General features: G+C 36.6%; 1 protein-coding gene across 1 annotated transcript in view; it reads left to right on the top strand.

Moving 5' to 3' along the window:
- Positions 1-15,450, top strand: part of LOC113547504 (uncharacterized) — a 39,434-nt gene that overhangs the window by 12,369 nt on the left and 11,615 nt on the right. Inside the window, exons 4-41 of the mRNA XM_053238978.1 lie at positions 96-122; positions 262-285; positions 735-856; positions 1,128-1,400; positions 1,477-1,578; positions 1,873-1,987; positions 2,166-2,192; positions 2,683-2,709; positions 3,159-3,280; positions 3,544-3,816; positions 3,893-3,994; positions 4,289-4,403; positions 4,598-4,624; positions 5,135-5,161; positions 5,611-5,732; positions 5,996-6,268; positions 6,345-6,446; positions 6,741-6,855; positions 7,046-7,072; positions 7,583-7,609; positions 8,059-8,180; positions 8,446-8,718; positions 8,795-8,896; positions 9,404-9,518; positions 9,709-9,735; positions 10,185-10,306; positions 10,573-10,845; positions 10,922-11,023; positions 11,531-11,645; positions 11,832-11,858; positions 12,308-12,429; positions 12,699-12,971; positions 13,048-13,149; positions 13,444-13,558; positions 13,737-13,763; positions 14,254-14,280; positions 14,730-14,851; positions 15,121-15,393. Of these exons, the coding sequence (XP_053094953.1) occupies positions 96-122; positions 262-285; positions 735-856; positions 1,128-1,400; positions 1,477-1,578; positions 1,873-1,987; positions 2,166-2,192; positions 2,683-2,709; positions 3,159-3,280; positions 3,544-3,816; positions 3,893-3,994; positions 4,289-4,403; positions 4,598-4,624; positions 5,135-5,161; positions 5,611-5,732; positions 5,996-6,268; positions 6,345-6,446; positions 6,741-6,855; positions 7,046-7,072; positions 7,583-7,609; positions 8,059-8,180; positions 8,446-8,718; positions 8,795-8,896; positions 9,404-9,518; positions 9,709-9,735; positions 10,185-10,306; positions 10,573-10,845; positions 10,922-11,023; positions 11,531-11,645; positions 11,832-11,858; positions 12,308-12,429; positions 12,699-12,971; positions 13,048-13,149; positions 13,444-13,558; positions 13,737-13,763; positions 14,254-14,280; positions 14,730-14,851; positions 15,121-15,393 (4,388 nt within the window). The remainder of the gene's footprint in view (positions 1-95; positions 123-261; positions 286-734; positions 857-1,127; positions 1,401-1,476; positions 1,579-1,872; positions 1,988-2,165; positions 2,193-2,682; positions 2,710-3,158; positions 3,281-3,543; positions 3,817-3,892; positions 3,995-4,288; positions 4,404-4,597; positions 4,625-5,134; positions 5,162-5,610; positions 5,733-5,995; positions 6,269-6,344; positions 6,447-6,740; positions 6,856-7,045; positions 7,073-7,582; positions 7,610-8,058; positions 8,181-8,445; positions 8,719-8,794; positions 8,897-9,403; positions 9,519-9,708; positions 9,736-10,184; positions 10,307-10,572; positions 10,846-10,921; positions 11,024-11,530; positions 11,646-11,831; positions 11,859-12,307; positions 12,430-12,698; positions 12,972-13,047; positions 13,150-13,443; positions 13,559-13,736; positions 13,764-14,253; positions 14,281-14,729; positions 14,852-15,120; positions 15,394-15,450) is intronic.

Raw genomic sequence — 15,450 nt, 5'->3', positions numbered from 1 at the left:
AAGGAAGTAGCAGAAATTGCTTGCTATATTAATAACAAATAAATATCAATAATTTTCTGCCTTGGTTCTTGTGTTTCTCTCTGTCTCTCATACAGATTCATCAACAACAACAGACCCACCAGGTGAAGGTTTTGTAACTTATAGCAAAATGAAGATGTAGAATTCAGAGGTTATATTTTACTGATTATATTTTACTGATATTTTCTCTCTCTCTCTCTCTCCCTCTCTCTCTCTCTCTCTCTCTCTTTCTCTGTCATACAGATACAACAACAACAGCTCCACCAGGTAAAATGTGACTGACAGTGTGTGTATGCTGCATATAAATGTGTAAACATGACTTCCATCTTTAACATGTTTTGAAATCTCCACAAATACATTCATAATAGTGTGGAGATGAATCATAATTTTGTCTTATTAAAGCTACTGAATGTAAGATTTACAAATTTTGCCCTCTCTGGTGGAAGAATGAAATTCTACACTATCCATGGAAAATAAAAATATTTTATGTGGGATTTCTGTGCCTTGTCCATAAACAGCATACTACACACAATGCCTAAGTAGTAAAGATTATATAATGTTTATCCCGTCACAATATGTTCACACTAGCAAGCGACAAAGCAAAAGGTGATAGCTCATTTTCTGTGTGTGAAACGGGGGCACGAAAGACAAAAACTAATAGTTGTGCAAAATAAATATCTAGAATTCAGAAAGTATATTTTACTCATTTGTTTCAGGTTCATCTTTGTTTCAAGTGGGACCTGGAGCGACACAACTTTACCTGAGTGATGGACAATATCAAACCATTCAGCTGCAGCAAGCGTTCAAGTACGCTGGAAAAACATACTATCAGCTCTATGTAAGTACAAAAACAGGAAGCTGAAATGCACTTTCACAAGTTTTTCACATGTAATCCCATATCACTTATATAATTACATGTGAAATGTATGTGATTTTGATTTTGTATGTGTGGGAGGTGTATTTGCTGTGTGTGTGTGTGTGTGAGTGTGTCTATTTCTATTATTTGATGGATATCTTAATGATGCGTAACAAACTTTTGTCCTATCTTCTCTGTGCTATCTGCCGTCTCCATGCTGGTAGATGAATAATTTGTATTTTTTCTCTCTCAGCTGAGTATGGATGGTTATGTGGCTTTCTTCGTCCCAAATGTCGATGACGAAGTACCCAACCAATATCTAGGCAAAGACATCATTGCTCCACTGTGGACTGATCTGGATGCTGACCAAGGAGGAAGATGGACCTACGAGCAGGCCACAAGCGGGCCTCTTATAGCTCAAGCTGACCAAGAAATTAACACGATGTTCCCTTATGCTTACTTTTCTGCTTCCTGGGTCTTTGTCTCCACTTGGGAAAATGTACCAGTTGAATATGCTTCTTTCCAGGTAAGAGTCAATACAGACGGTTCAGTCTTTAGACTCTAAAGTGCACAATATTAATCAAATCTTCCTTCTCTGTCAGGGTGCATCACTTCAAGTCGTCTTGGCCTCGGATGGTGGAGGTCGCTCTTTCGTCCTGATGAACTATGGAACCATTCCTTCTATTTACTCCCCTTACTGGCTGGTAAGAGCTTCATGGTCATATATATTTTTCTACTATAACAATCACATGTAAAAAATCAACAAATGTGTAAGAACCTCATATAAAAAACAAGTGAATCATCTGTAAAAATCACATATGAAATAAAATGTGTGAAACATAACATGTGAAGATTCTGAAAAATGTGTAAATTTCACACAATGAATGATGGATTGTTAACATGTGAAGCTCATTTGACATTTTTCTGTCTGGAAATTCACTTCTCACAGATTTGTCATGAGGAGTGGAATCTGTTTAATTTAAATTTGATCTTTCTAGGCTGGCTATGGCATGGAGTACAGCAGTTTTGTCACCATTCCAGTAAACTATCCCTCTGAGCTGTCTTCATCTAGTAACGTCAATATCCCTGGACGCTGGGCTTTTCAATTTACAGGTCATTATTTTCTTCTTTTTCTCTGAGTTGACAAGAACACAATGTAATGTGTACTGTATAATCAAGTTTATCCCACAGTGTTGTTGAATTCTGGATTCTGATTGGTCAGAAAATGTTGATTAATTTTCACAGTTCTTTTGTCTCTCTCTCTCTCTCTCTCTTTCTGTCTCTCATTCAGATACATCAACAACAATATTTCCAACAGGTAAAATTTCACTGACAGTGTGTGTATGCGGCCATCTTTAACATGTTTTGAAATCTCCACAAATACATTCATAATAGTGTGGAGATGAATCATAATTTTGTCTTATTAAAGCTGCTGAATGTAAGATTTACAAATTTTGCCCTCACTGGCAGAACAATGCAATTCTACACTATCCATGGAAAATAGAAATGTTTTATGTGGGTTTTCTGTGCCTTGTCTATAAACAGCATACTACACACAATGCCTAAATAGTAAAGATTATATAATGTTTATCCCGTCACAATATGTTCACACTAGCAAGCGACAAAGCAAAAGGTGAAAGCTCATTTTCTGTGTGTGATGTAATGTATACTGTATAATCAAGTTTATCCCACAGTGTTGTTGAATTCTGGATTCTGATTGGTCAGAAAATGTTGATTAATTTTCATAGTTCTTTTGTCTCTCTCTCTCTCTCTCTCTCTCTCTCTTTCTCTCTCTCTCTCTCATACAGATCCATTAACAACAACAGCTCCACCAGGTAAAATTTCACTGACAGTGTGTGTATGCTGCATATAAATGTGTAAACATGACTTCCATCTTTAACATGTATTGAATTATCCACAAATACATTCATAATAGTGTGGAGATGAATCATAATTTTGTCTTATTAAAGCTACTGAATGTAAGATTTACAAATTTTGCCCTCTCTGGCAGAACAATGAAATTCTACACTATCCATGGAAAATAAAAATATTTTATGTGGGTTTTCTGTGCCTTGTCCATAAACCACATACTACACACTATGCCTAAGTAGTAAAGATTATATAATGTTTATCCCGTCACAATATGTTCACACTAGCAAGCGACAAAGCAAAAGGTGATAGCTCATTTTCTGTGTGTGAAACGGGGGCACGAAAGACAAAAACTAATAGTTGTGCAAAATAAATATCTAGAATTCAGAAAGTATATTTTACTCATTTGTTTCAGGTTCATCTTTGTTTCAAGTGGGACCTGGAGCGACACAACTTTACCTGAGTGATGGACAATATCAAACCATTCAGCTGCAGCAAGCGTTCAAGTACGCTGGAAAAACATACTATCAGCTCTATGTAAGTACAACAACAGGAAGCTGAAATGCACTTTCACAAGTTTTTCACATGTAATCCCATATCACTTATATAATTACATGTGAAATGTATGTGATTTTGACTTTGTGTGTGTGGGAGGTGTATTTGCTGTGTGTGTGTGTGTTTCTATTTCTATTATTTGATGGATATCTTAATGAAGCGTAACAATCTTTTGTCATGTTTTCTCTGTGCTATCTGCCGTCTCCATGCTGGTCGATGAATAATTTGTATTTTTTCTCTCTCAGCTGAGTATGGATGGTTATGTGGCTTTCTTCGTCCCAAATGTCGATGACGAAGTACCCAACCGATATCTAGGCAAAGACATCATTGCTCCACTGTGGACTGATCTGGATGCTGACCAAGGAGGAAGATGGACCTACGAGCAGGCCACAAGCGGGCCTCTTATAGCTCAAGCTGACCAAGAAATTAACAGGATGTTCCCTTATGCTTACTTTTCTGCTTCCTGGGTCTTTGTCTCCACTTGGGAAAATGTACCAGTTGAATATGCTTCTTTCCAGGTAAGAGTCAATACAGACGGTTCAGTCTTTAGACTCTAAAGCGCACAATATTAATCAAATCTTCCTTCTCTGTCAGGGTGCATCACTTCAAGTCGTCTTGGCCTCGGATGGTGGAGGTCGCTCTTTCGTCCTGATGAACTATGGAACCATTCCTTCTATTTACTCCTCTTACTGGCTGGTAAGAGCTTCATGGTCATATATATTTTTCTACTATAACAATCACATGTAAAAAATCAACAAATGTGTAAGAACCTCATATAAAAAACAAGTGAATCATCTGTAAAAATCACATATGAAATAAAATGTGTGAAACATAACATGTGAAGATTCTGAAAAATGTGTAAATTTCACACAATGAATGATGGATTGTTAACATGTGAAGCTCATTTGACATTTTTCTGTCTGGAAATTCACTTCTCACAGATTTGTCATGAGGAGTGGAATCTGTTTAATTTAAATTTGATCTTTCTAGGCTGGCTATGGCATGGAGTACAGCAGTTTTGTCACCATTCCAGTAAACTATCCCTCTGAGCTGTCATCATCTAGTAACGTCAATATCCCTGGACGCTGGGCTTTTCAATTTACAGGTCATTATTTTCTTCTTTTTCTTTCAGTTGACAAGAACACAATGTAATATATACTGTATAATCATGTTTATCCCACATTGTTGTTGAATTCTGGATTCTGATTGGTCAGAAAATGTTGATTAATTTTCACAGTTCTTTTGTCTCTCTCTCTCTCTCTCTCTCTCTCTCTCTCTTTCTCTCTGTCTCTCATACAGATACATCAACAACAATATTTCCAACAGGTATAATTTCACTGACAGTGTGTGTATGCTGCATATAAATGTGTAAACATGACTTCCATCTTTTAGATGTTTTGAAATCTCCACAAATACATTGATAATAGTGTGGAGATGAATCATAATTTTGTCTTATTAAAGCTACTGAATGTAAGATTTACAAATTTTGCCCTCACTGGCAGAACAATGCAATTCTACACTATCCATGGAAAATGGAAATGTTTTATGTGGGTTTTCTGTGCCTTGTCCATAAACAGCATACTACACACTATGCCTAAATAGTAAAGATTATATAATGTTTATCCCGTCACAATATGTTCACACTAGCAAGCGACAAATCAAAAGGTGATAGCTCATTTTCTGTGTGTGATGTAATGTATACTGTATAATCAAGTTTATCCCACAGTGTTGCTGAATTCTGGATTCTGATTGGTCAGAAAATGTTGATTAATTTTCATAGTTCTTTTGTCTCTCTCTCTCCCTCTCTTTCTCTTTCTCTCTCTGTCTCTGATACAGATCCATTAACAACAACAGCTCCACCAGGTAAAATTTGACTGACAGTGTGTGTATGCTGCATATAAATGTGTAAACATGACTTCCATCTTTAACATGTTTTGAAATCTCCACAAATACATTCATAATAGTGTGGAGATGAATCATAATTTTGTGTTATTAAAGCTACTGAATGTAAGATTTACAAATTTTTCCCTCACTGGCAGAACAATGAAATTCTACACTATCTATGGAAAATAAAAATATTTTATGTGGGTTTTCTGTGCCTTGTCCATAAACCACATACTACACACAATGCCTAAGTAGTAAAGATTATATAATGTTTATCCCGTTACAATATGTTCACACTAGCAAGCGACAAAGCAAAAGGTCGTAGCTCATTTTCTGTGTGTGAAACGGAGGCACGAATGACAAAAACTTATAGTTGTGCAAAATAAATATCTAGAATTCAGAAAGTATATTTTACTCATTTGTTTCAGGTTCATCTTTGTTTCAAGTGGGACCTGGAGCAACACAACTTTACCTGAGTGATGGACAATATCAAACCATTCAGCTGCAGCAAGCGTTCAAGTACGCTGGAAAAACATACTATCAGCTCTATGTAAGTACAAAAACAGGAAGCTGAAATGCACTTTCACAAGTTTTTCACATGTAATCCCATATGACTTATATAATTACATGTGAAATGTATGTGATTTTGACTTTGTATGTGTGGGAGGTGTATTTGCTGTGTGTGTGTGTGTTTCTATTTCTATTATTTGATGGATATCTTAATGAAGCGTAACAATCTTTTGTCGTGTTTCCTATGTGTTCTCTGCCGTCTCCATGCTGGTCGATGAATAATTTGTATTTTTTCTCTCTCAGCTGAGTATGGATGGTTATGTGGCTTTCTTCGTCCCAAATGTCGATGACGAAGTACCCAACCGATATCTAGGCAAAGACATCATTGCTCCACTGTGGACTGATCTGGATGCTGACCAAGGAGGAAGATGGACCTACGAGCAGGCCACAAGCGGGCCTCTTATAGCTCAAGCTGACCAAGAAATTAACAGGATGTTCCCTTATGCTTATTTTTCTGCTTCCTGGGTCTTTGTCTCCACTTGGGAAAATGTACCAGTTGAATATGCTTCTTTCCAGGTAAGAGTCAATACAGACGGTTCAGTCTTTAGACTCTAAAGCGCACAATATTAATCAAATCTTCCTTCTCTGTCAGGGTGCATCACTTCAAGTCGTCTTGGCCTCGGATGGTGGAGGTCGCTCTTTCGTCCTGATGAACTATGGAACCATTCCTTCTATTTACTCCCCTTACTGGCTGGTAAGAGCTTCATGGTCATATATATTTTTCTACTATAACAATCACATGTAAAAAATCAACAAATGTGTAAGAACCTCATATAAAAAACAAGTGAATCATCTGTAAAAATCACATATGAAATAAAATGTGTGAAACATAACATGTGAAGATTCTGAAAAATGTGTAAATTTCACACAATGAATGATGGATTGTTAACATGTGAAGCTCATTTGACATTTTTCTGTCTGGAAATTCACTTCTCACAGATTTGTCATGAGGAGTGGAATCTGTTTAATTTAAATTTGATCTTTCTAGGCTGGCTATGGCATGGAGTACAGCAGTTTTGTCACCATTCCAGTAAACTATCCCTCTGAGCTGTCGTCATCTAGTAACGTCAATATCCCTGGACGCTGGGCTTTTCAATTTACAGGTCATTATTTTCTTCTTTTTCTTTCAGTTGACAAGAACACAATGTAATATATACTGTATAATCATGTTTATCCCACATTGTTGTTGAATTCTGGATTCTGATTGGTCAGAAAATGTTGATTAATTTTCACAGTTCTTTTGTCTCTCTCTCTCTCTCTCTCTCTCTCTTTCTCTCTCTGTCTCTCATACAGATACATCAACAACAATATTTCCAACAGGTATAATTTCACTGACAGTGTGTGTATGCTGCATATAAATGTGTAAACATGACTTCCATCTTTTAGATGTTTTGAAATCTCCACAAATACATTGATAATAGTGTGGAGATGAATCATAATTTTGTCTTATTAAAGCTACTGAATGTAAGATTTACAAATTTTGCCCTCACTGGTAGAACAATGCAATTCTACACTATCCATGGAAAATAAAAATGTTTTATGTGGGTTTTCTGTGCCTTGTCCATAAACAGCATACTACACACAATGCCTAAATAGTAAAGATTATATAATGTTTATCCCGTCACAATATGTTCACACTAGCAAGCGACAAAGCAAAAGGTGATAGCTCATTTTCTGTGTGTGATGTAATGTATACTGTATAATCAAGTTTATCCCACAGTGTTGCTGAATTCTGGATTCTGATTGGTCAGAAAATGTTGATTAATTTTCATAGTTCTTTTGTCTCTCTCTCTCCCTCTCTTTCTCTTTCTCTCTCTCTCTCTCATACAGATCCATTAACAACAACAGCTCCACCAGGTAAAATTTGACTGACAGTGTGTGTATGCTGCATATAAATGTGTAAACATGACTTCCATCTTTAACATGTTTTGAAATCTCCACAAATACATTCATAATAGTGTGGAGATGAATCATAATTTTGTGTTATTAAAGCTACTGAATGTAAGATTTACAAATTTTTCCCTCACTGGCAGAACAATGAAATTCTACACTATCTATGGAAAATAGAAATGTTTTATGTGGGATTTCTGTGCCTTGTCCATAAACCACATACTACACACAATGCCTAAGTAGTAAAGATTATATAATGTTTATCCCGTTACAATATGTTCACACTAGCAAGCGACAAAGCAAAAGGTCGTAGCTCATTTTCTGTGTGTGAAACGGGGGCACGAAAGACAAAAACTAATAGTTGTGCAAAATAAATATCTAGAATTCAGAAAGTATATTTTACTGATTTGTTTCAGGTTCATCTTTGTTTCAAGTGGGACCTGGAGCAACACAACTTTACCTGAGTGATGGACAATATCAAACCATTCAGCTGCAGCAAGCGTTCAAGTACGCTGGAAAAACATACTATCAGCTCTATGTAAGTACAAAAACAGGAAGCTGAAATGCACTTTCACAAGTTTTTCACATGTAATCCCATATCACTTATATAATTACATGTGAAATGTATGTGATTTTGACTTTGTATGTGTGGGAGGTGTATTTGCTGTGTGTGTGTGTGTGTTTCTATTTCTATTATTTGATGGATATCTTAATGAAGCGTAACAATCTTTTGTCCTATCTTCTCTGTGCTATCTGCCGTCTCCATGCTGGTAGATGAATAATTTGTATTTTTTCTCTCTCAGCTGAGTATGGATGGTTATGTGGCTTTCTTCGTCCCATATATCGATGCTGAACTACCCAGCCAATATCTAGGCAAAGACATCATTGCTCCACTGTGGACTGATCTGGATGCTGACCAAGGAGGAAGATGGACCTACGAGCAGGCCACAAGCGGGCCTCTTATAGCTCAAGCTGACCAAGAAATTAACAGGATGTTCCCTTATGCTTATTTTTCTGCTTCCTGGGTCTTTGTCTCCACTTGGGAAAATGTACCACTTGAATATGTTCCATTCCAGGTAAGAGTCAATACAGACGGTTCAGTCTTTAGACTCTAAAGTGCACAATATTAATCAAATCTTCCTTCTCTGTCAGGGCGCATCACTTCAAGTCGTCTTGGCCTCGGATGGTGGAGGTCGCTCTTTCGTCCTGATGAACTATGGGACCATTCCTTCTATTCCCTCCCCTCACTGGCTGGTAAGAGCTTCATGGTCACATATATATTTCTACTGTAATAATCACATGTAGAAAATCAATAAATGTGTGAGAGCCACATATAATAAACAAGTGAATCATCTATAAAAATCACATGTGAAATAAAATGTGTGAAACATAACATGTGATGTTTCTAAAAAATGTGTAAATTTCACACAATGAATGATGGATTGTTAACATGTGAAGCTCATTTGACATTTTTCTGTCTGGAAATTCACTTCTCACAGATTTGTCATGAGGTGTGGAATCTATTTAATTTAAATTTGATTTAAATGCAGTACATATTGAAAATGTGTGAAATATATCCTGTGAAGTTTCTACATACCACGTGTAAATTTCACATATAAATCTTGGATTATTCACACATGCAGTTCATTTGACTTTTTTGTATGGGACAAAAATGTATGGAGACAGTGAATTGTCTGGAAATTCACTTATATATTTATAGTAAGGTGTGGAATCTGTTTAATTTAAATTTGATCTTTCTAGGCTGGCTATGGCATGGAGAACAGCAGTTTCGTTACCATTCCAGTAAACTATTCCTCTGAGCTATCTTCATCTAGTAACGTCAATATCCCTGGACGCTGGGCTTTTCAATTTACAGGTCATTATTTTCTTCTTTTTCTCTGAGTTGACACGAATATAGTGTAATGTATACTGTATAATCATGTTTATCCTACAGTGTTGTTGAATTCTGCATTCTGATTGGTCAGAAAATGTTGATTAATTTTCACAGTTCTTTTGTCTCTCTCTCTCTCTCTCTCTCTCTCTCTCTCTTTCTGTCTCTCATACAGATCCATTAACAACAACAGCTCCACCAGGTAAAATTTCACTGACAGTGTGTGTACGCTGCATATAAATGTGTAAACATGACTTCCATCTTTAACATGTATTGAATTATCCACAAATACATTCATAATAGTGTGGAGATGAATCATAATTTTGTCTTATTAAAGCTACTGAATGTAAGATTTACAAATTTTGCCCTCTCTGGTAGAACAATGCAATTCTACACTATCCATGGAAAATAAAAATATTTTATGTGGGATTTCTGTGCCTTGTCCATAAACAGCATACTACACACAATGCCTAAGTAGTAAAGATTATATAATGTTTATCCCGTCACAATATGTTCACACTAGCAAGCGACAAAGCAAAAGGTGATAGCTCATTTTCTGTGTGTGAAACGGGGGCACGAAAGACAAAAACTAATAGTTGTGCAAAATAAATATCTAGAATTCAGAAAGTATATTTTACTCATTTGTTTCAGGTTCATCTTTGTTTCAAGTGGGACCTGGAGCTACACAACTTTACCTGAGTGATGGACAATATCAAACCATTCAGCTGCAGCAAGCGTTCAAGTACGCTGGAAAAACATACTATCAGCTCAATGTAAGTACAAAAACAGGAAGCTGAAATGCACTTTCACAAGTTTTTCACATGTAATCCCATATCACTTATATAATTACATGTGAAATGTATGTGATTTTGACTTTGTATGTGTGGGAGGTGTATTTGCGTGTGTGTGTGTGAGTGTGTCTATTTCTATTATTTGATGGATATCTTAATGAAGCGTAACAAACTTTTGTCCTATCTTCTCTGTGCTCTCTGCCGTCTCCACGCTGGTAGATGAATAATTTGTATTTTTTCTCTCTCAGCTGAGTATGGATGGTTATGTGGCTTTCTTCGTCCCATATATCGATGCTGAACTACCCAGCCAATATCTAGGCAAAGACATCATTGCTCCACTGTGGACTGATCTGGATGCTGACCAAGGAGGAAGATGGACCTACGAGCAGGCCACAAGCGGGCCTCTTATAGCTCAAGCTGACCAAGAAATTAACAGAATGTTCCCTTATGCTTATTTTTCTGCTTCCTGGGTCTTTGTCTCCACTTGGGAAAATGTACCACTTGAATATGTTCCATTCCAGGTAAGAGTCAATACAGACGGTTCAGTCTTTAGACTCTAAAGTGCACAATATTAATCAAATCTTCCTTCTCTGTCAGGGTGCATCACTTCAAGTCGTCTTGGCCTCGGATGGTGGAGGTCGCTCTTTCGTCCTGATGAACTATGGGACCATTCCTTCTATTCCCTCCCCTCACTGGCTGGTAAGAGCTTGATGGTCACATATATATTTCTACTGTAATAATCACATGTAGAAAATCAATAAATGTGTGAGAGCCACATATAATAAACAAGTGAATCATCTATAAAAATCACATGTGAAATAAAATGTGTGAAACATAACATGTGATGTTTCTAAAAAATGTGTAAATTTCACACAATGAATGATGGATTGTTAACATGTGAAGCTCATTTGACATTTTTCTGTCTGGAAATTCACTTCTCACAGATTTGTCATGAGGTGTGGAATCTATTTAATTTAAATTTGATTTAAATGCAGTACATATTGAAAATGTGTGAAATATATCCTGTGAAGTTTCTACATACCACGTGAAAATTTCACATATAAATCTTGGATTATTCACACATGCAGTTCATTTGACTTTTTTGTATGGGACAAAAATGTATGGAGACAGTGAATTGTCTGGAAATTCACTTATATATTTATAGTAAGGTGTGGAATCTGTTTAATTTAAATTTGATCTTTCTAGGCTGGCTATGGCATGGAGAACAGCAGTTTCGTTACCATTCCAGTAAACTATCCCTCTGAGCTGTCTTCATCTAGTAACGTCAATATCCCTGGACGCTGGGCTTTTCAATTTACAGGTCATTATTTTCTTCTTTTTCTCTGAGTTGACACGAACATAGTGTAATGTATACTGTATAATCATGTTTATCCTACAGTGTTGTTGAATTCTGCATTCTGATTGGTCAGAAAATGTTGATTAATTTTCACAGTTCTTTTGTCTCTCTCTCTCTCTCTCTCTCTCTCTCTTTCTGTCTCTCATACAGATCCATTAACAACAACAGCTCCACCAGGTAAAATTTCACTGACAGTGTGTGTATGCTGCATATAAATGTGTAAACATGACTTCCATCTTTAACATGTATTGAATTATCCACAAATACATTCATAATAGTGTGGAGATGAATCATAATTTTGTCTTATTAAAGCTACTGAATGTAAGATTTACAAATTTTGCCCTCTCTGGTAGAACAATGCAATTCTACACTATCCATGGAAAATAAAAATATTTTATGTGGGATTTCTGTGCCTTGTCCATAAACAGCATACTACACACTATGCCTAAGTAGTAAAGATTATATAATGTTTATCCCGTCACAATATGTTCACACTAGCAAGCGACAAAGCAAAAGGTGATAGCTCATTTTCTGTGTGTGAAACGGGGGCACGAAAGACAAAAACTAATAGTTGTGCAAAATAAATATCTAGAATTCAGAAAGTATATTTTACTCATTTGTTTCAGGTTCATCTTTGTTTCAAGTGGGACCTGGAGCGACACAACTTTACCTGAGTGATGGACAATATCAAACCATTCAGCTGCAGCAAGCGTTCAAGTACGCTGGAAAAACATACTATCAGCTCTATGTAAGTACAAAAACAGGAAGCTGAAATGCACTTTCACAAGTTTTTCACATGTAATCCCATATCACTTATATAATTACATGTGAAATGTATGTGATTTTGACTTTGTATGTGTGGGAGATATTGTTGCTGTGTGTGTGTGTGTGAGTGTGTCTATGTCTATTATTTGATGGACTTGCTAATGAAGGATAACAAACATTTGTCATGTTTTCTCTGTGCTCTCTGCCGTCTCCATGCTGGTAGATGAATAATTTGTATTTTTTCTCTCTCAGCTGAGTATGGATGGTTATGTGGCTTTCTTCGTCCCAAATGTCGATGACGAAGTACCCAACCAATATCTAGGCAAAGACATCATTGCTCCACTGTGGACTGATCTGGATGCTGACCAAGGAGGAAGATGGACCTACGAGCAGGCCACAAGCGGGCCTCTTATAGCTCAAGCTGACCAAGAAATTAACAGGATGTTCCCTTATGCTTACTTTTCTGCTTCCTGGGTCTTTGTCTCCACTTGGGAAAATGTACCAGTTGAATATGCTTCTTTCCAGGTAAGAGTCAATACAGACGGTTCAGTCTTTAGACTCTAAAGTGCACAATATTAATCAAATCTTCCTTCTCTGTCAGGGTGCATCACTTCAAGTCGTCTTGGCCTCGGATGGTGGAGGTCGCTCTTTCGTCCTGATGAACTATGGAACCATTCCTTCTATTTACTCCCCTTACTGGCTGGTAAGAGCTTCATGGTCATATATATTTTTCTACTATAACAATCACATGTAAAAAATCAACAAATGTGTAAGAACCTCATATAAAAAACAAGTGAATCATCTGTAAAAATCACATATGAAATAAAATGTGTGAAACATAACATGTGAAGTTTCTGAAAAATGTGTAAATTTCACACAATGAATGATGGATTGTTAACATGTGAAGCTCATTTGACATTTTTCTGTCTGGAAATTCACTTCTCACAGATTTGTCATGAGGAGTGGAATCTGTTTAATTTAAATTTGATCTTTCTAGGCTGGCTATGGCATGGAGTACAGCAGTTTTGTCACCATTCCAGTAAACTATCCCTCTGAGCTGTCTTCATCTAGTAACGTCAATATCCCTGGACGCTGGGCTTTTCAATTTACAGGTCATTATTTTCTTCTTTTTCTCTGAGTTGACAAGAACACAATGTAATGTGTACTGTATAATCAAGTTTATCCCACAGTGTTGTTGAATTCTGGATTCTGATTGGTCAGAAAATGTTGATTAATTTTCACAGTTCTTTTGTCTCTCTCTCTCTCTCTCTCTTTCTGTCTCTCATTCAGATACATCAACAACAATATTTCCAACAGGTAAAATTTCACTGACAGTGTGTGTATGCGGCCATCTTTAACATGTTTTGAAATCTCCACAAATACATTCATAATAGTGTGGAGATGAATCATAATTTTGTCTTATTAAAGCTGCTGAATGTAAGATTTACAAATTTTGCCCTCACTGGCAGAACAATGCAATTCTACACTATCCATGGAAAATAGAAATGTTTTATGTGGGTTTTCTGTGCCTTGTCTATAAACAGCATACTACACACAATGCCTAAATAGTAAAGATTATATAATGTTTATCCCGTCACAATATGTTCACACTAGCAAGCGACAAAGCAAAAGGTGAAAGCTCATTTTCTGTGTGTGATGTAATGTATACTGTATAATCAAGTTTATCCCACAGTGTTGTTGAATTCTGGATTCTGATTGGTCAGAAAATGTTGATTAATTTTCATAGTTCTTTTGTCTCTCTCTCTCTCTCTCTCTCTCTCTCTTTCTCTCTCTCTCTCTCATACAGATCCATTAACAACAACAGCTCCACCAGGTAAAATTTCACTGACAGTGTGTGTATGCTGCATATAAATGTGTAAACATGACTTCCATCTTTAAGATGTTTTGAAATCTCCACAAATACATTCATAATAGTGTGGAGATGAATCATAATTTTGTCTTATTAAAGCTACTGAATGTAAGATTTACAAATTTTGCCCTCTCTGGTAGAGCAATGCAATTCTACACTATCCATGGAAAATAAAAATATTTTATGTGGATTTTCTGTGCCTTGTCCATAAACAGCATACTACACACTATGCCTAAGTAGTAAAGATTATATAATGTTTATCCCGTCACAATATGTTCACACTAGCAAGCGACAAAGCAAAAGGTGATAGCTCATTTTCTGTGTGTGAAACGGGGGCACGAATGACAAAAACTAATAGTTGTGCAAAATAAATATCTAGAATTCAGAAAGTATATTTTACTGATTTGTTTCAGGTTCATCTTTGTTTCAAGTGGGACCTGGAGCTACACAACTTTACCTGAGTGATGGACAATATCAAACCATTCAGCTGCAGCAAGCGTTCAAGTACGCTGGAAAAACATACTATCAGCTCTATGTAAGTACAAAAACAGGAAGCTGAAATGCACTTTCACAAGTTTTTCACATGTAATCCCATATCACTTATATAATTACATGTGAAATGTATGTGATTTTGACTTTGTATGTGTGGGAGATATTGTTGCTGTGTGTGTGTGTGTGAGTGTGTCTATGTCTATTATTTGATGGACTTGCTAATGAAGGATAACAAACATTTGTCATATCTTCTCTGTGCTCTCTGCCGTCTCCATGCTGGTAGATGAATAATTTGTATTTTTTCTCTCTCAGCTGAGTATGGATGGTTATGTGGCTTTCTTCGTCCCAAATGTCGATGACGAAGTACCCAACCAATATCTAGGCAAAGACATCATTGCTCCACTGTGGACTGATCTGGATGCTGACCAAGGAGGAAGATGGACCTACGAGCAGGCCACAAGCGGGCCTCTTATAGCTCAAGCTGACCAAGAAATTAACAGGATGTTCCCTTATGCTTACTTTTCTGCTTCCTGGGTCTTTGTCTCCACTTGGGAAAATGTACCAGTTGAATATGCTTCTTTCCAGGTAAGAGTCAATACAGACGGTTCAGTCTTTAGACTCTAAAGTGCACAATATTAATCA

Source organism: Pangasianodon hypophthalmus, chromosome 12 (assembly GCF_027358585.1).
Source record: "Pangasianodon hypophthalmus isolate fPanHyp1 chromosome 12, fPanHyp1.pri, whole genome shotgun sequence".
NCBI lineage: Eukaryota > Metazoa > Chordata > Actinopteri > Siluriformes > Pangasiidae > Pangasianodon > Pangasianodon hypophthalmus.
Note: the sequence above shows the minus strand (reverse complement) of the source record. Positions and strands in the feature narration are given on the sequence as shown.